We start from the raw sequence: 25,731 nt of genomic DNA, 5'->3' as shown, positions 1-25,731 counted from the left end.
GTGTGGGTCGGTGGTTAGCTTCCGTCTTTATTTATTTTAATTTTTTTTGCTCAAAATCTTTTTATTGGTATTCTGTACAAAATCTAATAAATCACAGAAATAATTGTATAAACAAATTATATCCCCATCCCTATAACAATATTACTGCACCATTAAATAAGCAGAATTAATTTCATAAACAATTATATTTATACATATAAATTAATTGAATCCGATAGAAACATAAATGAAACATGATACAAAAAAAGGAAAAAGGAAAGGACCAAAAACACAAAAAGATAAGTAAATTAAAAATAATATTAAATAAATAAACAAACCAAAAAAAACTAAGTGTGAGTTGTGAATTATATGTAATATGGGGTCAGCAGTTTAAACCTTCAATGTCAGTGGTATCCGTGTTTTCTATATAGGTTAAAAAAGGTCTCCATATAGCATAACATTTATGAGCACACCCTCTTGTCTTTATTTTTGTAACCTTTTTTTGCTTCTGTCTGCATCTCTCTGAAATGGCCTTTTTCCTAACATTAGATAACATAGCTATATGCAGGCTGTGCAGTTAGTGACAGTGTGGGCTCCATGGTAACAGTAGCAGCGGGGGGCGGGGCGTGGCTTAGCGATGGATCAATTATGCTGACCCCTTCTTTACACATTGTTTATATTATATATCAGATATCCTATAGTAATACATTGGCACTGTTTTGTTGTGTGTTTTTATAGAGATGACTTGTACAGAGTGGAGCTGGATAACATGGCAGGTGATGAGATGTTCTATAGCAAAGTAAGACTCATTTTCTTGCACACACACCAAAACAAACATACAGCAGTACCAACTAATAGTGTACACACAAATGCACAACAAAGTTATTCAGACTGTGGTTCATTCCTTTTGGCAGAAACGGACATGGGAATCCAATAAGAACGACATTCGAGTGTGCCGGATGAAGGGCAAACATGAGGTACAGTGCTCGTACTCTGAGATCCACTCTCACATGCATCAACACCATCTACACTATCACACGCATGGACAGACACAACAGCTGTTGGAGTAACCTTATTTCCTCCGGGTGCACCTGCATACGGTATTTACACAAATTTGATCTTGTTGATACAGAATCAGCACATCACTTAATCACGTCAGCTCAGTGAAACGTTACCCAGGCCCGAAAGATGTCCATGAAGCTTGAAAGCCATCGTCTTGCACACCTGCATTGTGCCAATTTTCTTCATATATCTCATTCATAGCCTGTGGGGGAAACTAGAAAATGGGACAATTATGTGTGTATATGAAGTGATAGTTGACAATGTTCTGAGATATGATGGGAGTGTGATCAAATCTTGAAAAGGGAAAGATTTGATGGGATGGTTGCTTCCTTGACAGGGTGTAACCTAAAATATAAGCTTTATTGTATAAATGCAGCAGTGCCACCGGCAAAATCCAATCTGGGCGGAACTCATGGAAGAAGAAAAAGCGGCAAGAGGAAACATTATAAAGCAAACTGAGCAGAGAGAGTGACACAGCCTCAGGGAGGAAACAGTAATTGAAATCAGTTGAGGAAGAGGAAGGGATGGGATGTGTGTAGGTGGAGGAAAGGTGGGGGAGAAACACATAAGGAGGATAGGGCAGCCACCGGGTAGTAAGAGAGAGGCAACAAAAAGGAAAAGATGTGTTGCTTCAAAGAACACGGATGAAAGAAGAAAAGATGTAGGAGCAAAATAAAGGAATTAAAGCTGTGATAAAATACAGGAAGCAAAAAGACTTGCCTAAGGTGGAAGACAAAAGACTGAAAGGTGAAGCCGAAGCCAGCTAGCTCAGATGAAGAGATCAAATTATAAAGCTCAGGGTAAATGATGCATCATCTGACATACAGTAGAACAGTTAGTGAGCCAGAGATAATGCTTTACAGTCGTATAGCATCTAAGTGTGCAGTTAAGACGGTCTAACAATAGACCTTTTTCCACTGCAGACATTTTGAAATGCCATAGAAAGCACAGGTGGATCTAATAACATTAACGATGGCTCGGCTCCATTCAGGTGTGCCACTAAGCAGAAATCCCTGTGAACTGAACTGAAACACATTTATGCTTGTTAGAGGAATAGTTTTTTGGGAAATAAACTTTCTTGCAGAGAGTTAGATGAGAAGATTGATACCAATCTCACATCAGTACAGTAAACATGTAGCTTGCTGGAGCCAGCAGCTGTCTAGTTTAGCTTAGTTTAGCTTAAACAATGGAAGCAGCTATATTTGCACATCATTTTATTGTTCGCCAAATGCCAACCAAACAGTGCTCTTGGCATTGAATTACACATGCTTATCAACTAATAGTATTCCAGTGTGTGTTTGAACTGCGGAGGTTAATCAGTGTTAGTTAGTTAGCTAGTTAGTTTAGTTTAAATGAGACCGATCCAGCTAGCAAAACAGTTTCACCTTCAAAATTAGGTTTCCTCCTGATAGTATATTGTGAATAATGTTCTTCTTGTGATACTAATAGAGTCATTTTCGTAGACCTTTTTCATAGCAGGCTTTTTGATATGGTACATCAGGAAAAGCAGGCAAAGAGTATAGAAACAAAGAGGTGAAACTCTGGTGTCCGCTGCAGCCATTTTGGACTGAAAACATCAATGAGTCCATAGCCATGAATGTATAAAGAGACGTCTGTAAATCAGAGGATCATTTTTTTTTCTTGAGGTAAACCAACTTCCCAGTACAAACACCCAAATAGCCCTCGTTTAAAGCATTTTGTCCTAAACGTTATAAAAATAATAATAATAGTGGAGTCTCTAGGAAGCATAACCGCCGTGTTATGTTTTTGTTCAGATTAAACAAACAAGATGTGTTAATTAGTGGGTTTTATAAGTGCTGGTATGCAGAGCCAGGCTATGCTAAATACTCTACTGTCTCAATCCCAGTATAGTTACAAAAATATCCTCCAACAAAATATAACTGTCACACAATTGTAAACTAGTAACACCGTCTAGCATCATTCAATACCAATAAGGAGCACTCAGTTCAGCTCCGGATGAACAAATCATCAACCTACACAGGTTAATTCAAGTTCAATCAATTATTATTACCAACTGGCTGCCATCAGACACTGCTGTAGTATCACAAAGGGGCCGAGGGGCCGACCAGTGTCATCAAGGTTCAGATTCAGTGGCAGCAGCTTTAAATCTCAGCTCAATCAGCAGCCTCCACTCTGAAGACAGCTATAAAGACCCCGTCCTACTGTTCCTCCAGATGGAGAGTGGTTGAGGGTGTAAAGGATTGTTTTAAGCTGCCTTTTTTCTTACCTCACACTTGCAGCCATCTTGCTCCGACTGCTAGTTTTGAGCTTAACTTTAGTTCAAAACCGTTGCCCTGCACCTTGTGATTCTCTTCTCCTCTTTAATCGTTTCCTTTTGTGTTTTTTCTCCGTAGGGAGAGTGCCGTAATTTCATCAAGGTTCTGCTCAGCCAGCATGGTGGCCTGTTTGTATGTGGAACAAACGCCTTCAACCCGCTGTGTGCCAACTACACTGTTAGTATCTATCTTTCTGTCAGCTGGCCACTCTCTGTGTGCTTGCCAGTTTGTTTATCTATGTATTTTTTTTCTTTTTGCAGAGGGACACTTTAGAAATGGTGGGAGAGCCTGTCAGTGGGATGGCACGGTGCCCGTATGATCCACGACACGCCAACGTGGCTCTATTTGCAGGTAGTGTTGCACTAAAGATGAAGAATTCAGGGTTTCTAGCAGACATCAGACTCTGTTTTCATCTCCAGACGCTGAATCGTCTGTGCCCTTGTGTTTACCTTTACAAATGATTTATAGTCAAACCTCTCGCTGCGTTGCTTGTTTGGTTTTAATCTTCCTGACCTTGTGCTATCTCTCCATCTGTATCTTCTTCCTCTTAATCTCCTCCTCTCCTCTCCTCTCCTCTCGCTGTGCATCTCTCAGATGGTAGTCTCTTTACGGGTACTGTGACAGACTTCCTGGCCATCGATGCGGTGATCTATCGTAGCCTCGGCGACAGCCCCGCCCTCCGCACAGTCAAACACGACTCCAAATGGTTCCGAGGTACTTTTAGAAACAGACGCATTACAATGACTCAGACACCTTCAATAGACAATCAGGAAGCGAATAACAGAAACCATTATCTTCAGTAGTTTACTAAAAGAAAATTGAATCGTTGTGGCTGTCTTTTCATGAGGCGGCGGAGCTAAATAACAAGCTACATTCAGTGAAACCAAACATGATTTGAAGACCTACATTTTATAGATTTATTGTAAGTGGAACAGGCTGAGACAGAATGATGCATGGAGGTTAGTTGGACTCTACAGATTGAGGGTTTTAACAAGAAGGCGTAGATTGAATAGTGAAATCAGTTTTTCCGTGGAGAGAAAAACAAGCCGGGGCAGGTCAAAGCTGGAACAGTGCTGGATGAATAAATGATAAATAACGTGTATCCTCTTGTCCGTGATGATAAATTAAACAGGACGTGAATATTTGATGAGCGAGGCCCGTGGACAGCGGCAGTCAAATGTTGATGTGACTGTTATTACAGCTCCATGTCAGGAACTGTGGAGCGTTACGTTTGGCCCCCGGCACTGCGTCGCTACTGATCTGTGTGTGTGTGTGTGTGTGTGTGTGTGTGTGTGTGTGTGTGTGTGTGTGTGTGCGTGCGTGCGTGCGTGCGTGCGTGCGTGCGTGCGTGCGTGCGTGCGTGCGTGCGTGCGTGCGTGTGTGTGTGCGCGTGTGTGTGTGCGTGTGTTTGTGTGTGTCTAACTGTTTTTCTCACATTATTTTTCAGAGCCCTACTTTGTGAGCTCCATGGAGTGGGGGCCTCATATTTATTTCTTCTTCAGAGAGATGGCCATGGAGTTTCATCATCTAGAGAAGGTGCTTTCTTTCTTTCTTTCTTTTTCTTACTTACTTACTTTCTTCCTTTCCTTTCATTCATTCTTTCCTTCCTTTCTTCTTTCTTTATTTCTTTCTTTCTTCTTCCTTTCTTCTTTCTTTCTTTCTTACTTATTTACTTACTTACTTACTTTCTTTCCTTTCATTCATTCTTTCGTTCCTTTCTTCTTTCTTTATTTCTTTCTTACTTACTTTCTTTCCTTCCTTTTTTCTTCCTTTCTTTCTTCCTTTCTTCTTTCTTCCTTTCTTTCTTCCTTTCTTCTTTCTTTCTTTCTTACTTACTTACTTACTTACTTTCTTTCCTTTCATTCATTCTTTCCTTCCTTTCTTCTTTCTTTCTTTATTTCCTTCCTTTCTTCTTTCTTTATTTCTTTCTTACTTACTTTCTTTCCTTCCTTTTTTCTTCCTTTCTTTCTTCCTTTCTTCTTTCTTCCTTTCTTTCTTCCTTTCTTCTTTCTTTCTTTCTTACTTACTTACTTACTTACTTTCTTTCCTTTCATTCATTCTTTCCTTCCTTTCTTCTTTCTTTCTTTATTTCCTTCCTTTCTTCTTTCTTTATTTCTTTCTTACTTCCTTACTTTCCTTCCTTTTTTCTTCCTTTCTTTCTACCTTTCTTCTTTCTTCCTTTCTTTCTTTCTTTCTTACTTACTTACTTTCCTTCCTTTCTTCTTTCTCTCTTTCTTTATTTCCTTCCTTTCTTTCTTACTTCCTTTCTTACTTCCTTTCTTTCTTTCTTTCTTTCTTACTTACTTACTTTCTTTCCTTTCATTCATTCTTTCCTTCCTTTCTTCTTTCTCTCTTTCTGTATTTCCTTCCTTCCTTTCTTTCTTTCTTTCTTTCTTTCTTTCTTACTTACTTACTTACTTTCTTTTTTCTTTCTTTCTTATTTACTCACTTACTTACTTACTTTCCTTCCTTTCTTTCTTCCTTTCTTCTTTCTTTCTTTCTTTCTTTCTTACTTACTTCCTTTCTTTCCTTTCATTCATTCTTTCCTTCCTTTCTTCTTTCTCTCTTTCTTCCTTTCTTCTTTCTTTCTTACCTACTTTCGTTCTTTCCTTCCTTACTTTCTTACTTTCTTACTTCCTTACTTTCTGTCTTTCTTTCTTTCTTTCTGTCTTATCCCTCCATTTTACTAAGCCTTGCTTGTTTTATTCCAGGTGATGGTGTCCCGCGTGGCTCGGGTGTGTAAGGCAGACCTGGGAGGCTCTCAACGCGTCCTTGAGAAGCAGTGGACCACATTCCTGAAGGCGAGGCTCAACTGCTCCGTCCCGGGAGATTCACACTTTTACTTCAACCTCCTGCACGCCACGAGCGGCATCATTCACATGCAGGGACGAGACGTCATCCTGGGGCTCTTCTCCACGCCACCAAACAGGTACAGAGATGCACACAAATGTGCACACAAACGAACACTTATTTTTCTCATCGCTGTTTTATTTTTGTTTTTTTCTACGGTAGCATCCCTGGCTCTGCGGTGTGCGTGTTTGACATGCAGCAGCTCGCTCATGTCTTTGAGGGCCGGTTTAAAGAGCAGAAATCCCCCGAGTCTATTTGGACTCCTGTCCCGGACGAAGCGGTGCCTAAACCGAGGTATTGTTATGCAAAGTGTTATGTGAGCTGTTCTTTGGCAAAATACTGCAGTGCTGCTTTACTGAGCATCTGTCTCACATATATAGTCTACTTACTCCCCTGCTATAAGCTCCAACTGTCAATCACACTGCAACTTCACTACTATTCAGCAAATATTCTAATAAGGCCTCCAGCAGCCGCTAAAAGAACTCCTCTGGCTCTTTTCTTCTTGCTCTCTCTGGACTTCAATCGCTCTCTTTCCTATCTATCTCTCACTTTTCTGACTGTTTCTCTGCCTGCAGACCAGGGGGATGTGCAGTGCAGGGATCCAGATTTAGCTCCTCTACCACGCTGCCGGATGAGGTGTTGAACTTCGTGAAGACCCACCCACTGATGGACGAGACCGTTCCACTGCTGGGGCACAGACCCTGGGTAGTCAAGACTATGGGACGGTACTGACTCACTTGTTTGATAGCGCCCATGCAGAACTTTTTATGGCATGAAAATGGGAAGCATGAATCTGAAAATATGCATCATAGCTTGTAGGAAGGATAGAAAATGTGTTTTATATAGATTGACTTTGAAAAAACATGTGTTTTCACTATCTATGCGTCTAGATACCAGCTGACATCCATGGTGGTGGACACTGAAGCTGGTCCCCACAAGAACCGCACGGTCCTGTTCCTGGGCTCTACCCGAGGAACCATCCTGAAGTTTCTAATGATCTCCAGCGGAGATGCTGTCTCCCACGGCAGCGTGTTTCTGGAGGAGGTGGAAGGATTCAACCCGGAGAAGTGAGTAGGAGTCGAGACATATTTGTCCTTGATCTCTATTAAGTTATACATTTTGACATGTTGCTCCAATTAGATCAAGTCTCCCGCTGCCTGCCTCTGTTTCAGAACTGGAGAGCAGCAGCGATAGTTCAGCCAAGAACTGTCTTCAATTACACTTATTTGATTTATTTGATTTTAACATGTTTGAAGTGCAGCTTAGAGTAAAAGACTACTCAGTTGCTTATTTGACCATATCTATTACAGTTATATTCACATATATAGTTAAAGAGTTTGATTTTAGGTTTGCAACTGTGAATCATTCTTATCTTGATTCTTAATGTGACAATTATTCACACATTAATATAATAACAATTTTGTCCAAAAACTGTACATTATAAAGTCCAAGGTTATTATTCAAATTGTTTGTATGATCCGAACAACAGTCCAAAACCAAAAGATCCAAAGAAAAGCATATAAAAATGTGCACATTTGAGAGGTTGCAACCTGAGGATATGTGGAGTTTGAGCTTGAAAAATGATCTAGATATAAACAGTTCCCTGTCAACTGACATACCAGAGGTGAGAACAAGTCATTGTTTTGCAAGTCACAAGTAAGTCTCAATCTTTGCACTCAAGTCCCAAGTCAAGACTGACAACTCTCAAGTCCTAAGCTTTGGAGTTTCGAGTCCTAAACAAGTCATAATGCGCTCTTCACCAAATGTAATGCCATTTGCGTCTCCGTCTAATATTCCACCTGCATGTTTTGCATAATGCAATCTGTTTTTGGTTGACCACCACGTAGTTTTTGTATGCAGACAAAATTATCTTTGGTTTCATTTTTTCCAACTGGCGCTCAGTAACGTAACATTAGCTCTTCATGGTTTTCTCCTGCAACTTGATTGGATGCTGTCGGATTGTTTCAAACAAGCTGGATCTGGGGGAATTAAGTGTCGACTTGCTGGGAATTAATAGCTGTAATGTTCAGTAAATGAAGGGAAGTAAATTGATTTGTGGCACACTTTTTAAATAACATACTTTTTCATCTTCAAGCTTGGGGGAAGGTATCAAGTATTTTCAAGTCAAAAGGCTCAAGTGTGAGTGAAGTCATGAGTCATTGGTGTTTAAGTCCAAGTCAAGTTTTTTTTTGATTTTGTGAAGTTAAGTCTTAAGTCATCACATTTGTGACTCGAGTCCACATCTCTGTCACATACGATCAACTAACTGTTTTAGCTCTATGTAACCAAATGATGAAAATAGGCACCTTGTTTGTTGTTGAATTGATCATAATTTATACAAACTATTCCTGCTTTAATGTAATCCAACCTTTTATAGCAGCATAAAACCTTAGATTTGATTATTGTCTTGGGTATTACTGTGAAAGACCCGACCAGAAAAATAGAGATTTTGGCTTCATCCACTGGCAGCAAACACCAAAGTGAGTTTATTTCTTCCCATCACACATCTCTGGGCAGGCCAATAGATAAAACAGTCTGATGACCAGGCCTTTGACCCTGTCACAACTTGACTTGAGGCCAAAAAGCGTACACTGACCTCCCTCTGCTGGCTCCTCACCCTCTGCCTCCAGTCTTCACACTCCTGTGTCTCGCTGTCTCCAGGTGTGGCGAGGACTCTCCTCAGGCTCGTCAGCTCTTGTCGCTGTCGTTGGACCGGCCCAGTCACACTCTGCTGCTGGCCTTCCCCTCCTGTCTGGTTCGAGTGCCCACGTCTCGCTGCCACCTGCACTCACGCTGCATGAAGTAAGTGACACACAATCACCTGGAGAGTATTTTTCATCCACTCAATATTTCTTTGAATGATAATTAGGTCAGTTTGAATGTAGTAGTGGCCATTAGCCAAGGTACGACTTACTGGCCAACTTTTGTTTTGTCCCTCAATCCTTATTAGTGCAGTTGTCTTAATAAAATGTAATGCCGATGTTTCAATCAGCGAGGGATAGATGGCATGTGTGTTTGTCAAACTACAGCTAGCTTGTATATTTCGGGAGAATTTTATCCCTGGGAAATAATATTTAACTCGACACAAGAGGCTTCAGCGTCGTCTTGATCTAAGGTTGTAATAAAATAGATGATTTATTATGAATACCAAGAGGGCATTCGTTTATTACTGCACAGATGGGGAGGATCTTTTGAAGTAGAACCCCCACACTGTGAATCTGATTCCCACAGCAGCCGTACATCACAGTTGGATACAGGAAAATAAAGAAAGAAAGTAGCAACAGATTCAGTATGTGTGTGACTGCAGTGTATGAAGATGAATACCAGATGAGGATTTATGATTTGAACAGTGTTTCGCATATTACATTTCAAAACATATCACGTAAATACTGTATCATGAGTCCATTGGGAGAAACAGTTTGTCATATTTTAGGGTTCTAATGGCCCGTTAACCAGACAGACAGTAAGTAAACTAACTTCCCTGCTAAATTCATAGCTCTATTAGTTGTTCCCAGGTTTGATTTTCTCTAAGTTTCCCGGGGAGAGTTTCCTGCTAAAATGGTAAAAATAATGTCCGCTGTGAGAATCAGGTCAGCACTCAGCATTTCTTAACTTTTTATTTTCATTGGTGTGTAGGAGTTGTCTCGCCTCCAGGGACCCGTACTGTGGCTGGACCAGAGGCAGCACCTGCTCCTTCCTGAGACCAGGCACACGGTGAGGACAACACACACACTTACACACACTCACACGCACACACACACACACACACACACACACACACCAACCAACCTGTGAACAGTTTCCTACCTCTGCAGACCTGCTACCTGCAGACTCAGGACAAGTTATTATGTGTTGAGAGTTTTATTGGCAAAGTTACAACATTCTTGTGGCAAGGAAGCTAATGTTGAATACATACTTCACTTTATCACGTAGAATAAGGAGAATAAATGCTTAAAGAAAAGAAAAAAATGATGGGCGTGTGTTCTTGTAGTTTGAGAGAAGTGGATTCAAGCTCCTGAATCTGCAAGCTTGACTTTAGATTTTTAATTTATTCCACAATGCCCCCTGAGGAGAATTATGAACATACAATAGTTACACATGTAAGAAAACAAAAGAAAGAGAAATAAAGTGGACGACACTTGTTGCTCAGTAATTGAAATCAAACTTTGGGAAATACAATAAAGCAGGACTCTTTTAAGGGTGCTCAAGCACACCTATATTTGATCTCAGCACCCCTAACAAATACTTATCAAACCATCTGAGACAGCCGAAATTACGGTCTTTAAGAGGCTGTAGCGGACTCAGTCGTAACGATAGAGTGAAGATATATCGGTAGCATATGAAACTTGAAAACCTAAGGAATCCATTGGTAACGATCATGTCATGCTAGTTTGTCACCTGGTGCCGGAATTTTGTGTTGTCCTTTACATAAATAAAGACATTTCCACCATAACTTGATACAGAAAAGGCAGAAATGGGTGCATACAAATTCACCAGACTGCAGGAAATTATGTGTTTGAAGCTCAAAATTTTCGACCTACGCCCTCCACTGTACACACGTCACTTTCTCATTTGGGGCGAGTCCCCCTAAAGGTCTGATCCTATGAATCGTCCCTGCAACAAAGAAGAAAATTATAAATAAATAAGTAAATATATGTAAAAAAAAAAAAAAACTAAAAAAAAACACTCTGGTAAATATTTTAAAGTTACTTAAAAGAAGCCACTACACTGAATCTACATATTGTGTCCATACATATTAAACAGTATAAATTATTTAAGTGTAAAAGGTTTCTTTTTTTACTCATTAATGTGTTTGATGCTTTCATAGTAATATAATGCAATTCTGGTCTATCTGCACTTAAACAGTTCATGTTAGTGCCAATGAACAGACTCTGAAGCATGATATCCAGTATTAAATACCAAACTTTAGCGTCTAATAATAATAGTTTCAAAAGAATTACTAGCATTATCCTGAAGGATTAATGGTATCTGTATCATAGTCAAACATTGTACCCAGTATCGCAATCCCTACTTCCTGCTCCCATCATCATCATCTGTATGGATGACCCTGACCTCTGACCTCCCCGAGGGACAGAAAGCAAAAAGAGAAAATCAATAACGGGATCAATAGTGTATCCCATTACACTGGATGAAACATAGATATGTGCCATATCAATTTGATTGATTACTATCAACAAATGTCCCCATTAATGTACAATTTTCTATGTAAACGTGAACATGTTCATATAAAAAGGCATTTTTTTTACATTTATGAGTTATTTTAAATCAGATATAACTTCATTTGTTTCTGTTATGTTAGACTGTAAACATTCAACCATGACAAATGACATAACTGTACATAGTGGGGCACTATAACGGCACGTTTCCTACTGTATTCTGTTTGTATATAAAGAGAAATATTGAAGTCTCTGATGTGCTGATCTCTCTGTGACTGCAGGCTGCCTTTTCAACAAGATGTGGAATATGGAAACACCACCTCCCATCTAGGAGACTGTGATGGTAGGTTGCAGCACTATGACATGGATGCTTGTGGCTGCGTACAGCAGACTGAGGGCAGGCTCCGCCTAGTGGCTCAATCCCTCATTACACCTCTCTGCTTGTCACTGAACATTTTGTTCAGATTCTATCAAGTGAGAGAATATTTGAGACCATTTCTGTAATTTAGCACATTTTATTTTAATTATAGGTATAATGTGATTTCCATCTGCAGCTCGGCAAGATCCACTCAATTGTGATAAAAGCAACTGAGCGTTTGGGTGTCTTTTTTCAGAGCTGAATCAGGTGGGAGTCAAACTGGGGTTTTGGTTTCAACCACACTGCCTACAGGTCAAAACGCTCCCAGCGTGAGACGGTTTCATTAGGGAGGATGTGAGAGGTGTAACTGCTGGTAGACAATACCACCAGACTGCATGATGGGAAGTGCAACATCCTCCTGGTCACCAGACTTTGTTCTCTCAAAGCTGAACATCTGAGAGAGGAATGACCGAGGGTAGCTGGAAATAGCTTAGCATAAAACACTGATGTCACTTCTGTTGAGAGGCTCATATGTCACTGCAGCAGCGCCAGAGAGGGCCTCTTTGAACCTTGCTCTGAAATTCACAAAGTCAGTGGAAACAAAAAAAAAGGCATTTCCTCTCCAGCAGATTCTTTCTGAACTGTTCCGCCTGTTTTAGGCCAGTTTCAGAGTCATAAACTCCACTTAGATCTGAATTTCCAAATGGAAAAAGAGCACATATCAAGCCCTCTTCACACTCATTTGTTTTAAACTGATGAATGGGCTTCTAGTTTTTTAACCTGCACTTAGAAACTGATAGCGGTAGAAGTCAGTGATGCCAGGCTGCGGACCTGACGGACTCAGTGAAAGCGCAGCAGAGGCCGAGCCAGGGACAGGCATGTGCTGCTGTGTCTGCAGATGGGAGTGATTAGAGCTGGGTGGAAACACTGAGGTAATGGTATGCTGGAGAGGAGAGGAGAGACTCACTGACCGGGCTGCAGGATGGAAAGTGTGAGGAGAGGAGAGAGGAGAAAAGGAGACTCAGCTGCTGTGGTCGGAGCTGTGCTGATGACAAGTGCAGGCCTCTCCGAACCTGGAGCCTGTGGAGCCCCAAGGCCAGACTGGAGAGAGGCTCCTTTTAAACACCATCATCATAATGCTGAACCCCATGATCACCAATTATGTGTGTTATTGTAGTTATTGATTTATTATGATACATGATATCTTGTGAAGGGAAAAGCACTAAGTAGAAGTAGCAGAATAGCTGTATGTGTAATAATAATGATAGTTTAAAACTGCACCCTGTGGACAGACATTGAGAGAGAGGATGTTCTGCTAAATGTCATCTTCATAATCGTGTTTTCTTAATCTTCAGGAATTCTGCAGCAGAGTTTGCTGATTGAACCGGAGAGCTTGGTCTCCCTCAACCTGCTCGTGGCGTCCGCAGTGTCCGCGTTCACCATCGGGGCGGCGCTCTCCGGCCTCGCCGTCTGCTGGATCATGGCCCACAAGCCCACCAACCGCCGCCACGCCAACGCCTCCCAGTCCTCCATCCAGCGGCGTGAGAGAGGCCTGCTGACTAACGGCGGTGGGATGGGAGGCTCCGTGCTCAGTGTGACGCGGCAGGGAGGCGGGGAGCGCCCCTGCACTCAGGGCGGGGAGACCCTGTTCGTCATGCCCAACGGCTGGGTGAAGTCGGGAGAGCTTGACCCGGGTTTCCTGCCGACCCCGGAGCACACGCCCCAGCAGAAACGCAGAGGCCTGCGACTGTCCGACTCCAACTCCGGAGGGTGGGACACCAGCCAGACGTACCTGGGGGGAGGCTCCGTGGGTCTGGGTTCACCCTGCCGCATCCCACCCTCCGTCTACCTGACCACAAGACTCTTCCAGCAGGGGGTAGTTGGGAGACATGGCGGGGAGGGCCGAGGGAATGACACGCCACGCCAGCACTATGTCTGCCTGAGCAAGCAAGAAAAAGGAATGAAGGGGACGCCCAAAGCCCCTCTCCGGAAGTCTGCGGGAGAATACGTGTACCCCATGACCCCCCAGGACTCCCCCGAGCGTCGGAGGGTGGTCTCAGCACCCAGCGCCCCCATGGAGTACGGCGAGCCGTTGCCCTTGCGCTGGCCAGCCCCGGAAGGATACATCCTTAGCAGCCACGGCATGGTCCCCGTCCCCATGCCTCAACCCTCCATGCCCGCCCCCAGTGGCCAGGCGTACGTGTCCCAGCAACACCAACACCAACACCAACACCAACACCAACACCAACACAACCCCGCGCTGAGCAGGGCTCTGCTGAGAGGGGCCTTGGAGCGAGGGGAGCTGGGCGAGCTGGTGGATCTCAGCCAGCTGATGAGTAAGAAGAACTGCAGTGACAGGACTCAGACTGGCCAGTGACTCTTGAGAAAATGAAGTGGACGGGAGCTTTTCCATGTCCAGAGCTCTCTCTGTTTTATTTACACAGATCTCTCTTTTCCCCTCATTCTGTCCATCCCCCTCTCCCTTCCCTTCTCTTTTTCCTACATCTTTATTTGTCATTCAGCCCCTCTGATCTCCTCTGTCAGTCTCTCAGGCAATCCCTCCTCCCCCCCCTTTCACCCCATGACGAGTCTCTCTGTATGACTGGCTGCTGGGTCTGCCACTCATATCCTGGCTCACACTAATTGGTCAGATGGACTGAGGTTGTTGCTGTGTCTGCATTGCAGAGTTGCCTCTCTCTCTCTCCTGCTACTCAGCAGGATGAGGGAGGAGAGAGGATGGAGGGGAAGGAAGGAAAGAAAGAAAGAAAGAAAGAAAGACAGCAGAACAGGAGGGCAGAGACGACGGAGACAAAGATGGACATGGCACTTAGAGGCTGCCTTCTCTGTGCAGATTAACTGAGGCTGCAGTCAAATACTGCTACAGGAGTGGGATGCTTGTTCCCTCTTGGATAACATTAACAAGGCTGCCACCCATCTGTTCTCCTCTATATTACCTGTTGGTCTGATTGCCAACTAGGTACTTGAAGTGAAATTGCGAAAATCTGAGCAACCTAAAAGCTGCAGGCGACTCATCAGAAACTGAAGTCATTCTGACTGTAAACACAAATCTAATGGATGGTGAGGAAATCCTTCTCTCTGTGTCTCTCTCTTCCTCTTGGCTACACACACACGCAGTAGATGCAGACATGTTTTTTTTGTACAGGTGACGGAGGGTATTTAGTATTCTATGTGTACGAGAAGCACGACGCGTGTGTGCCAAATGCCTCTAACCTGCACCACAGGGATACGGGACCATAACTCACGTCTTTGGAGAGCAGAGTGCAGGACTGAAATGTCAGCACTATTTCTGCCAACCGCATGCTCTCTGTAATGACGGCATCTCTGCCGCCCATCGCTCTATTCGTTTGCCTCCCATGTACTCTTTAATGACCAATAATTCCACGAGGACATCTGGGGAGATTGCACCCGAAACACTTGGACTGACTTGTGTCAGAGCTGGATGGAAAGGAGAGGTGTTTTAGAGGATTTAAAGTGAATGCACTGCAATATCTGAACGCCTTGTCCTTCACTGTCACCTTAGGGTTTTTACACACACACACACACACACACACACACACACATTCATGAATGCTGAATTATAGAACACAGTCCAGTTTTATTGGGTAAAACTTCCCCTCAAGCCAACAGTGGGTCAAGGTCCCACAGACGTGATACAGAACTTAGTGACAGCTACAGTGGCGATGATTGAAACCTCTGGCCTAACTCAAAGCCAATAGGGGTAATGGAAATGTTCCCAGCAGGCAAATGGGACCATATATTCAGCCCATCAAAGTGTCCAGTCGGCGTTTAGATCAACACAACACGGTGCGAGCGTGTTAGCGAGGAGATGGGAGTCATAAAATAAGTGACAAGATAAAGAAGACGGAAGCAAAAAGCAAGTAAGACTTGATGAAAACGACGCCGAGAATTTGTTACAACTGACCAGATGACTTGATTTAGGCGCTCGGTCCCAGTCAGTCAGTGAGCAAATGAACGCTGGTTTTGCTCTGACCCTTGTGGCGAGCAGCAATATATGGTTTATCTGTACATAGTAAACTTTAATTTAGATAAAAATGATCATGTAACTCCAAAAAAAAAAAATATCAGGCACTAGCTTGCAAACAAAAACAAACATGTATCATGTCATTATAGCTGTTAATGTATGAAAATCTTGTTTTTATATCAAGATTGAAATCACCATTTTTTTTTTACATCTGTGTGCCAAAACCATGAATGATTTACTGATGCCTGATTACTGAAGCAAAAAAAATTGTTTTAAAGTGCCATGAAGACCATTTCAGTCAGCGGTGCACCTGCGTGTACTGCCACTTATTGCAGTATACTTGTGATATGTATGCCTTCGACCTTTACATGCTGAATGTTATATATTATTTTTTTATTTAGATGTCGGCTTGTACTGTTGAAATCATTTTGTTTCAGCTCCCCCTGTCTGTCTGTCTGTCTGTCTGGATGCTACCAGCAGTGTTTGAGGGTCTGTTTATAAACTACTATCATGTCACACTTATATACTGTAAATATGTAAGAATGAGACACTTTGTCATGCCCTTTATGATTGTACCGTAACGCATTCACTGACGCCATCCAGAATATGTAATAATAATGATTTATATGGAAGTAGTTGATAAGCACACCTTCAAATGGACCGAAACGCTGCGAGGGAACACTGCGTTATCTCATTTTTCGTCTTGTTCTAGTGATCGTCTGTCCGTCAACTGCCATACTGGAGGATCTTGAAAATACTCGTCAGCATCATGAGTGAATGAATGTACTCACTTTTTTTTGTTTATTGTCATTATACTGTGCAGTAATAAGGAAAAGCACAAAAACTTTTCTCTTTTCGTTTTTGCATTTTTGAAAAAGGAGCTGTATCATTTGTGAATAGTGTAAATAATCACCCGGAAAGGTCTAGTGTATCGGTGTTGAGGGGGATCGTTCATGCTCTTCTGAGACAGGACTGTGTTTGAAGTGTGAGGTTTTTTTCTCTTCGGTGACGATGCTGTGAATAAGATGTATGTACAGTATTTACGTGACTTTGGCTGACTGCTGAGTTCAGCTGTTTCCTGTTATTAGAGTAGAGTCGCAGGCCTGATCTCAGCCAGAAACTGAGCCTTCTCATTTGACTGATGCCTGCTGAGTTTTTTTTTTTTGCAGTTGCTAAGATACTGCTGTTATAATAACCATCGATCTTTGGAGTACTGCTATTAAATGGCATTATATAATTGACTGCTAATGTTGTCGAGTGTGGTTCCAAATGCACTCATTGAAATGAACGCATATCATTGTACGCGTGCCCACGCATATACACACATTTACAAATGCAATTCTATTACTTCACAGCAGCCTAATGCGTATGTCATTATTGCAGTTTATTTTCTATAAATGAGACATTTGTTTGTCATCAGATTGGCAGTTTGAAACCTCACAACAGAGGAAAAAAATCTTTCATGCATTTACTTTCCTCGCCACCAGATGGAGCTGGACACTGGCCTTCATTCACCTGGCCTCTGTGAGGGAGTGAAAGGCTTGAACTCCCAAGGGTGCCTGTGTGCATTGACTGGACGTCCGTCTGCCTGTGCTGCTGAGCCAGACACAGACTGTAGTTTTGTTGAGACGTCTGGTCCAGAGATGAGAATGCCCCTTGTTCTCTGCTTTGATATGATGCTTTGAACATCACATACAGAGAGCAGTAAGGTCAACTAAAGGTTGAGTGAGTTACATAACAGGTATTTATATCCCCAAACACACATACACACCCACGGAAATCCCTAAAGCAGCTGAAGAGTTCATACAGTTACTTGATGATTTAGGCCGAGCCAGATGTAACTGATTAAAGCTGCAGTAGGCAGAATATTTTTGGCATCATTGGGCAAAAATTACATGATAACCTTTCAGCATATTGTAATTCAAGTGTTCTGAGAGAAAACTAGACTTCTGCACCTCCTCATGGCTCTGTTTTCAGCCTTTAAAAGATATAGCCTTGATGGGAGACTTTGGCCAATCACAGGTCATTTCAGAGAGAGAGGGTTCCTATTGGCTGTTCATTCAACAGAGGCAGCTGTCAATCACTCACAAACTCTGATCAAACGCATTAAATGTTTTCAGAAACATCATGTAGTGTACTGTTTAACTGTAAAATTAGAAAGTTTGCTCCAGATGGTGGGCGGTGCTTGGTATTACCTCAACAGATTTGTACATGGCTGCCGGGTCACAAACTTTCTCATTTTACAGTTAAACAGTACACTACAAGATGTTTCTGAAAACATTTGAGGAGAGAAATAGGCATTACAGTAACAGAATATTGATTCATATTTGATCAGCGCTGCCTAGTTTGACCGTTTGATCGGAGTTTGCGAGTGATTGACAGCTGCTCAGAGACGGCAGGCTCCAGCTCGGCTCTGATTGGTTGTTTTCCTCCGGTCTGTGAAATCTTACAAATGCCATTAGGAGCACCGGAGGACACAGAGGCACAACATTTTTTTCAGATTACCTGTCTCATGCACTACTGTCAGGATATAGAGACCGTTTTATAAAAATAACTTTTTCCATTTCTACCCACTGCAGCTTTAAGTTACATTCTGTTCTGCCACTCTACATACTGATAATGATATACGAATGAGTACTTTAAATAAAATACCTATATTAACAAATCAACTGTACAATTAACAAATTGGGAACTGAGGAGTCATACAGAACCAGCTGAAAAGTTCATTTTTACATGGCCTACATTTCATTAGAATAAATCACAAAAAATGTCAAATGATATTTATAGCCATAGTGCTGCAAATTTAAAGGGGTACTCCAGTGTTTTTTGTCTTTCGCTTCCAAAAACTGGGAGGACTCACAAGAAACAGAATAATATTAGTAAATGGTCCAAAGCGAAGCAGCAGAGGTCGCGATGTCCCGACTTTTAGTCCCTAGAATGTACCAAGCTCCGTCCTACAATTCCCATAATGCAACTCAAAAGCATCTTTCATATGACCCTCCCTGCCTTCTAAATGCCCACTCCTTTCAAACCCCACACCCAGCCCATTCTCAATCCCAAGGTGTCAAATACCGACGCTTTGTCACAGTTGTCGGTGTTCAATACCATCGCACAAGGCCCCCTTAGGAGATGCGGCGGCCTTTTCATTAACTACAACGTAAAGCCATCCGCGGCAACAGTAAACGCTCAGGGAAAGTGCTGTGGTGACGTAGTTTAAAGAGCTTAAGAGACACTCAGGGCGGGTGGGAGGGGAGGTGGATGGGAACAATAAACACAAGGCTTTCATTCAGGAGACCGCTGTTTGTGTCCCGTGCGTTACATTTCACTTTCACTTTACAATCAGCTTTTTGTTCGCGTCCCATGTTCACGGCATCCAGTCACATTTGCACTGTAAAAACAAAGTAAATTTAAGCCCAACCATGTTGCAACTAAGTGGTTTTGTTGCCATTTATGTAAAAAGTGTTAAGTCTCAAGCCCAAGCCAACCCTGATGACATCACCAGGGTCATTTTCCCCCCAGAGACTCATTATACAAGCTACGTAGTACTATAACCAGTGAACTGAACTTGATGTGTAAGATAGGTGGAGTACCGCTTTAACAATGTAATTTATTTTACATAGTGCAGTCTAAAAGAGTGATACATAAATACGTGTACTGCACTCACTTATGAATAAAACTGTTTCAATAGAAAATAATAGCTGACGGAATCAAAACAGCAGTTTGTGGAGGCGATCCATTCAGCTACGAGTAAATACATGTGTGCTGGTAAGTATTTAAATTGCCAGTTTACAGGTGGTACGTTAAAGTAGTTGACAACAAAGGCAATATGGATCGGTGTGTAGCAGACAATGAACACAATCATGTTTGCTGTTACGATGCCAATGGTGTTTTTCTTTTCCTCTGACTTGTCACCCCCCTTTGACAGAATACAGATGATGCGACTGGAACAGAAGAGAACGACGAGCAGTGGAGCGAGGAAGCCTAGAAATACCAGGATGACAACAAATTGAACACGAAGTGGGTCATCTTTACGTCTTTCATAACAGGTCCAGAGTTTTTTGGGGGAATTATCCCCACTGTATATCAAACATACTGTCAGAAGAAGTCCCCAAATGACCAAACACACAGCAAAAGCTGTCTGTTTCTTCTTCCTCCATGATCTGGCCTGCAGTGGGAACCTTATAACTATGTAGCGCTGGACACTGATGGCCGTGGTGGTCATGATGCTGGCGTACATGTTGATGTAATGCATGCTTACAAGGACAGTACATAAGATACTCTTGGGTAGGCAGAAGAAGCCATCATAGACCCTAAAGGGCAGGAAGAGGATGAGGACAGAGTCGGCTAAAGCCAGGTTGAACGTGTAGATGTGGGTGTCTGTCCAGGTGTGCCGTTTGGCAATGAAGACACGCAGAGCAGCAGCGTTGACGAGGAAACCCAGGAGAAACACAGCACCATAAGCCACACCCTGAAGGGTTTCCACTTTGCAACAAGCGTTGGTGGTGTTGTTGCACATACTTATCTGTAAGAAGTGTGTCAGAGTGAAAAATAATCTGTTAGTTTAGTGAAACAGTAAAAACTGAGATGCAACTCCAAAAAGACACCTACACAAACTGTTATGGTTATTCAATACAGCTTACTTTATCAGAGGATAGGTTCACATTTTGTCAAGTCTTAAAACAGTCTCAACGGTTCAGTGTGTAGGATTTGGTGGTGTGTTCTAGTGGTGTGGTTGCAGCTGAATAACCCTCTGCGCACTCCTCTTTCCAAGACTGCAGCAACGTGAGCCGCCGAGTGCAAAACCGTGGTAACGCTCGCTCAGAGACCATCATCATGACACTACTTTAGGAGCAACGGAAGTCAGAAGACGGCTGGCGGTAACACCGTTTTGCACTCTGCAGCTCACGTTACCGCAGTTTCACAAGTGTGACGTAGAACTATTGTGGCCTTCAGGTAATGTCAAAATGTGGAAGTCTCTCTTTAGAGCCAGTGTTTGGTTTGTCTGTTCCGTCTCCCTATATAGATACAACACGTTCTCATCTCAACTCCTCACATACCACCGCTTTGTCACACCCCTTGGCGTCACTTTAGGATTAGGCAACAAAACCACTTAGGTTTAGGAAAGAACTACAGTGAAAATGACACTGAATATTGTGACGGGACACAAACGAACAGCTGATTGTAACGTGACGCACGGGACACGAACAGCGGTCTCCTGGATGAAAGCCTTGTGTTTGTTGAACACATCCAACTCCCACCCACCCGGTGAGTGTCTTTTTGCTCTTTAAACTAAATCACCAATCTCCCGGCGCACTTTCTCGGAGCATTTACTGTTGCCGCGGATGGGTTTACATTGTAGTTAATGGAACACCCGATGCGTTTCATACCGGCGCTAAGGGTTGCCTTGTGCGAACGCCGACGGCTGTGACAAAGCCTCAGTATTTGACGCCCTGGTAATGAGAACGGGCTGGTAGATATGAAGGACTCATTCTTAGCTAAAACAAAAAACAAAATCACATGACTCACATGACCATATGCACATTGAAATAGTTTTTGCTTGCTGTAATTGTTCTTCCAGAAAGAGTAACGGTTTAGCATCACACTGCTATAACACTGTCAATCTCACGGTGGACATAAAGATCCAAAACTGATGCAGCAGAATCAGAGATATCGTCTTTTTACTTCCACACATTCTTCCTCCTTGTCAAAACCTGGTGCCTACATTACCCACAATGCAACTTGAACACTGACAGTTCCATCAGAGATTCAGGTGTGTTGTGCTAGTAGTGGCTAATGTAGCTGTGAGCTGCGAGCCCCAAGCAGACATGAGGTGCTACAGATGTCTGGTAAGCTCACGTCTTTCTCATCCAGCCCAGATTTCTTTCATTATCAAACTTTAGTTTTCAGATCCAAAATTAGACTCACAAAATGAGTGTGGGAAATTAGAGGATATTAGATTTGACCAAAGTTAAGGTCCTTTTTTGCACTAAGGGAGGACTGTGGACTTAGTGCCTTATAAGAAAGGATCTCCTCATGGCCAGTTTGGACAAGAGGAATGATAACAGCAACCAACAAGTGTTTCAATGTCCTTATGAGCATGGGAGTCTTATGTAAAGCTATCATTTAATTGTATATGGCATGTGCAACAGTTCATTAACACAAGCAACGCTGCTTTGAATGTTATCATAGCAGAACTTATTGAAGCAGTTACTCATCATACCACGAATGACTTCCTTTTATACGGAAGAACTCTCTTACAAAAAGTGTGCTAATAGTATACTTCTTTTGAACTTAAAATAAGAGAGTATACTTTCATTTTACTTTTTATGTACTCGTCAGAGATATACTTAACAAAAGTATACTTAAGTATACTTGGCTTATACTGACAAGCACACAGAAAGCTCTAAGTATAATTGGCTTAAAGGCCTACCAACTTAATCTTTTGATCAAGATATACTTAAGACAATTATAATTAAGTATTCTTGCCTTATAGGCCTACAGAAAAGAATACTTGGCTTGTAGTTGTGCTTACTGTTTGATTGAGTAGCCTATTGCAGTGTTTGAGAGTTTGTAAAAGGAGGTTTTGATATGAATTTACTTCAATTCAGCAAGTTTCTGTTCCCCGTAGAGGCATATGTGAGAACAACATCAAGTCAAATAGCAAAAGGAGCAAGTCTCTTTATGAAATACATAAATCATTGGCTAAGTACTATAAGTTAAAGTATACAAATTATACTTTAATGAACTAAAAAGTAGCGATGCTCACAAGTTTTTGCAAGTCATGTTTCAAGTCTGTTGACTCATTATTTCAGAAACAGACAATGCGACAAACATATATGCATGTAGGCTATAGTTAAAATCAGTGGAAGACAGAAAAACACACAAACATCAGCTTAGTGTTGATGGTCACAATGATCCAATAAAAAACAAAACTCACCAAATGAGCTGTTCTCCTGCTACAGAAACCTTATTGAATTGATTTTAAAGGTAGCTGCACCAGCAACTGAGATCGTGTGAAGATTGGTGTGAAGCTCTGCTACGTCTGCATCATTTCCCCCATATATTTTAATCACTCTCTGTGGCGTAAGTGTACCATGAGGTATATAGGCAACTGCTCATATACTAGCAGACCACAGACACAGTTTCCTCTCGTAGTCTCACAGTGACGTTTGTCTGCTCCACTTACATCGGAAATGAGTATGCGGTTACTGTATGTGAGTGATATGAAACTGAAACAAACTGTGTTCCTTTGCAGTACCTTGAAATCATAATGAATTAGGTAGTATCTGTTTTGTATTTCTGCACTTACCTCGTCACACCATATACTGGTATCCTTATTGGGTTTTTAATCATTTGCACTTTTGAACCTGCAGCCAAAGTGTTGCAGAGGAAAAACAAGGTCACACACTATGATGGAGTTGAGATAGGGAGGTCAAGAGCAACGCCAGACTGGCAAAGGAAATTACAAAATAAGTCTTGTCCTTGCGCAATCGATTTAGAGCTCGACATTTCCGCTCTTCAGCAGCGAGACTTTAAAGAGAAGTGAGTCAATGTTTTTGTTCTGTGGGTTGAAAAGATGAGACATTTCAGCAACATGACCCCCCCCCCCACACCCACCACAAAATGACATGTGACAACAAACCTTGAAGGTAATGATGTTTTTGCTTGGTGTTAGCCGTGATTGGGAAAATTGTTTTTCCTCCTACATTATTTTCCATTGTCACTGTCAAGCAAAAAATAGCCTGTAATTTCTGCTAAGCTTGTCAACAACTGGCAGTCGCAATCAAACCGCCACAGGCCTCTGGCTTAAACCTCTGTTTATGAAAGAAGCTTTTGATTTTGATTAATTGAAACAGACTGAGAAATCATCTGCAGGCTTCTCTCTCGCTTGGACGCAGGCCGATCTGGCCGCCACACAAGCCAGACGCCGCACAATGACGGCCACCTTAATGGGCATTTAATTAGAAATGGAGCCACGCAGTTGTTGTTGTTTTCACTTGTGTTTCTGCTTACAGTAACTCTGTCTCACAGCAGCTATGTGCTTGTTTGTCTTGTTGGGGTTGATTCACTTGTTTGTGGTGGAGGAGGGTGTGTATTCATGACACAAATCCTGGGCATTGATCGAACATGATGCCAATGTCAGAATTAGCAATGTTTACTTTGTATCAGGAGAAAAGGAGTTGAAATTGGATGATGAAACATTTACTGAAATGGCTAGTCCTCAGTAGTCTTGAACCCTGACCGGATTTTAACAAGATTACACGGATGAATCATTGTCTGCGTCATAATCTTTTATACAGCGTAAATCCAACACTGAGCTCATATTCAAGTGCAGATAACAACTGGCAAATGAAGCCTTCAGTTTAGATGAGGTCATGGCTGTGAAAAAAAGAGTTGTTGAGAAGATGAAAAGGACATTTAAAGTAGTATTACTGATTGTGCCTCCTGGCAACATTGCATACAATGGTCGTCTCTGTGTGGTGGCCTTAGATGTTTAGCACAGAAGGACAGCTTGTTAGATGTTAGAGGTTAGAGAGAGTAAGAAGAGGGGAGGATTCATATTGGAGGTTTAGAGTTCATCCTTTCTTTGAATGGTTCTTTAGTAATCAAGGTTAAAACGGGAATAAAAACATCAAGTGCTTTTCAACCAGTCTTGACGGACCAAAATCAGTTCAAGGTTTTGTCAATTCTCAACAACAACTCTAACTACAGCAGCCCAGTGTTTTCACAGGAGGTTACCCAGGTGAGCAAAGTGCAGAGATAAGAAGAATATCAGCCTCGGTCTTCTTCGTCACTAAAAGACGAGGACACAGCAACATAACACAGAAATGCAGAGCAGAAAGTTCATTCAAAAAGGGAAGGAAAACACTGACGGAAAGAAACCGACTGAAAGGTGGAGGGGGGTGGGGGGGGGGGGAATGGAAATCTGAAAATGTGATCAGGAAAAAGTTTTGGATGTGCTTGACGGAACAGTTGAGAATACACGACACTAAAACAGATGACAGAGCAGAAAGTTTGGAGTATGAAGTTGCCATTTTCCTTGTTGTTTCATACAGTTAAATCTATTTTTAGTGGATACAGTTTGGTTAAAGGAAAGTTTTGGTGTGGCCTTTGGAGCCGAACGAGTCGGCTCGCTCCGTTAGACTGCAGCCTCTGAACTGAAATGTTTGAAACAGTCATCCTATTAGAGAAAAGACTGAAGCTCAGGTGTGTAAATGAGCGTGTTACCTGGAGAAAGAGAAAGAGAAATATTCGTAATTAATGCAGTATGTTTGCCTGTTAAAGCTGCAGTGGGTAGAAATGGAGCAAATATGATTAAAAAAAGTGTTTTTTATATCCTGACAGTAGTGCATGAGACAGGTAATGTGAAAATAAATCATGTTCCTCTGTGTCCTCCAGTGCTCCTAATGGCATCTGCAAGATTTCACAGACCGGAGGAAAACAACCAATCAGAGCCGAGCTGGAGCCTGCCATCTCTGAGCAGCTGTCAATCACTCACAAACGGTCAAACACGAATCAATATTCTGTTACTGTAATGCCTATTTCGCACCTCAAATGTTTTCAGAAACATCTTGTAGTGTACTGTTTAACTGTAACAGCCATGTTGAGAACAGTTGAGGAAATACCAAGCACTGCCCACCAGCCGGAGCACAGCCAATAGGAACGCTCTCTCTCTGAAATGACCTGTGATTGGCCAAAGTCTCCCGTCACGTGTTAGATTTTCTAAAGCCTGAAAACAGAGCCATGAGGAGGTGCAGAAGTCTAGTCATCTCTCAGAACTAATATGCTGAAAGGTTATTATGGAATTTTTTTCCCAATGATGCCAAAAATATACTGCCTGCTGCAGGTTTAATCCAAGTAACACATCTTATATTGCAATGGCTTTGAAATGGCTTCAGATTTATACAACAAGCTCCAAGAAAAGCAGCGGGAATATTACATTGCATCCTGTTTATTAGGAATTACTGCGTGTATTTCTGCAGTTTATTGCCTTCTTAGCGACGC

The 25,731-nt window shown here is 42.1% G+C and overlaps 1 protein-coding gene across 1 annotated transcript in view; it reads left to right on the top strand.

Annotated features, from left to right (window-relative positions):
- LOC119499058 (semaphorin-6B-like) overlaps positions 1 to 16,974 on the top strand; it is a 33,729-nt gene extending 16,755 nt beyond the window's left edge. The window contains exons 4-17 of the mRNA XM_037788245.1: positions 718 to 778; positions 894 to 956; positions 3,417 to 3,515; positions 3,599 to 3,689; positions 3,933 to 4,052; positions 4,786 to 4,874; positions 6,050 to 6,267; positions 6,351 to 6,482; positions 6,764 to 6,913; positions 7,079 to 7,255; positions 8,850 to 8,990; positions 9,825 to 9,902; positions 11,647 to 11,708; positions 13,079 to 16,974. Coding sequence (XP_037644173.1) covers positions 718 to 778; positions 894 to 956; positions 3,417 to 3,515; positions 3,599 to 3,689; positions 3,933 to 4,052; positions 4,786 to 4,874; positions 6,050 to 6,267; positions 6,351 to 6,482; positions 6,764 to 6,913; positions 7,079 to 7,255; positions 8,850 to 8,990; positions 9,825 to 9,902; positions 11,647 to 11,708; positions 13,079 to 14,100 — 2,503 coding nt within the window. The 3' untranslated portion in view covers positions 14,101 to 16,974. The remainder of the gene's footprint in view (positions 1 to 717; positions 779 to 893; positions 957 to 3,416; positions 3,516 to 3,598; positions 3,690 to 3,932; positions 4,053 to 4,785; positions 4,875 to 6,049; positions 6,268 to 6,350; positions 6,483 to 6,763; positions 6,914 to 7,078; positions 7,256 to 8,849; positions 8,991 to 9,824; positions 9,903 to 11,646; positions 11,709 to 13,078) is intronic.
- Positions 16,975 to 25,731: the final 8,757 nt, after the last annotated feature.

This window comes from Sebastes umbrosus, chromosome 12 (assembly GCF_015220745.1).
Source record: "Sebastes umbrosus isolate fSebUmb1 chromosome 12, fSebUmb1.pri, whole genome shotgun sequence".
NCBI lineage: Eukaryota > Metazoa > Chordata > Actinopteri > Perciformes > Sebastidae > Sebastes > Sebastes umbrosus.
The sequence above is the reverse complement of the archived record's forward strand: the minus strand, read 5'-3'. Positions and strand labels throughout refer to the sequence as shown.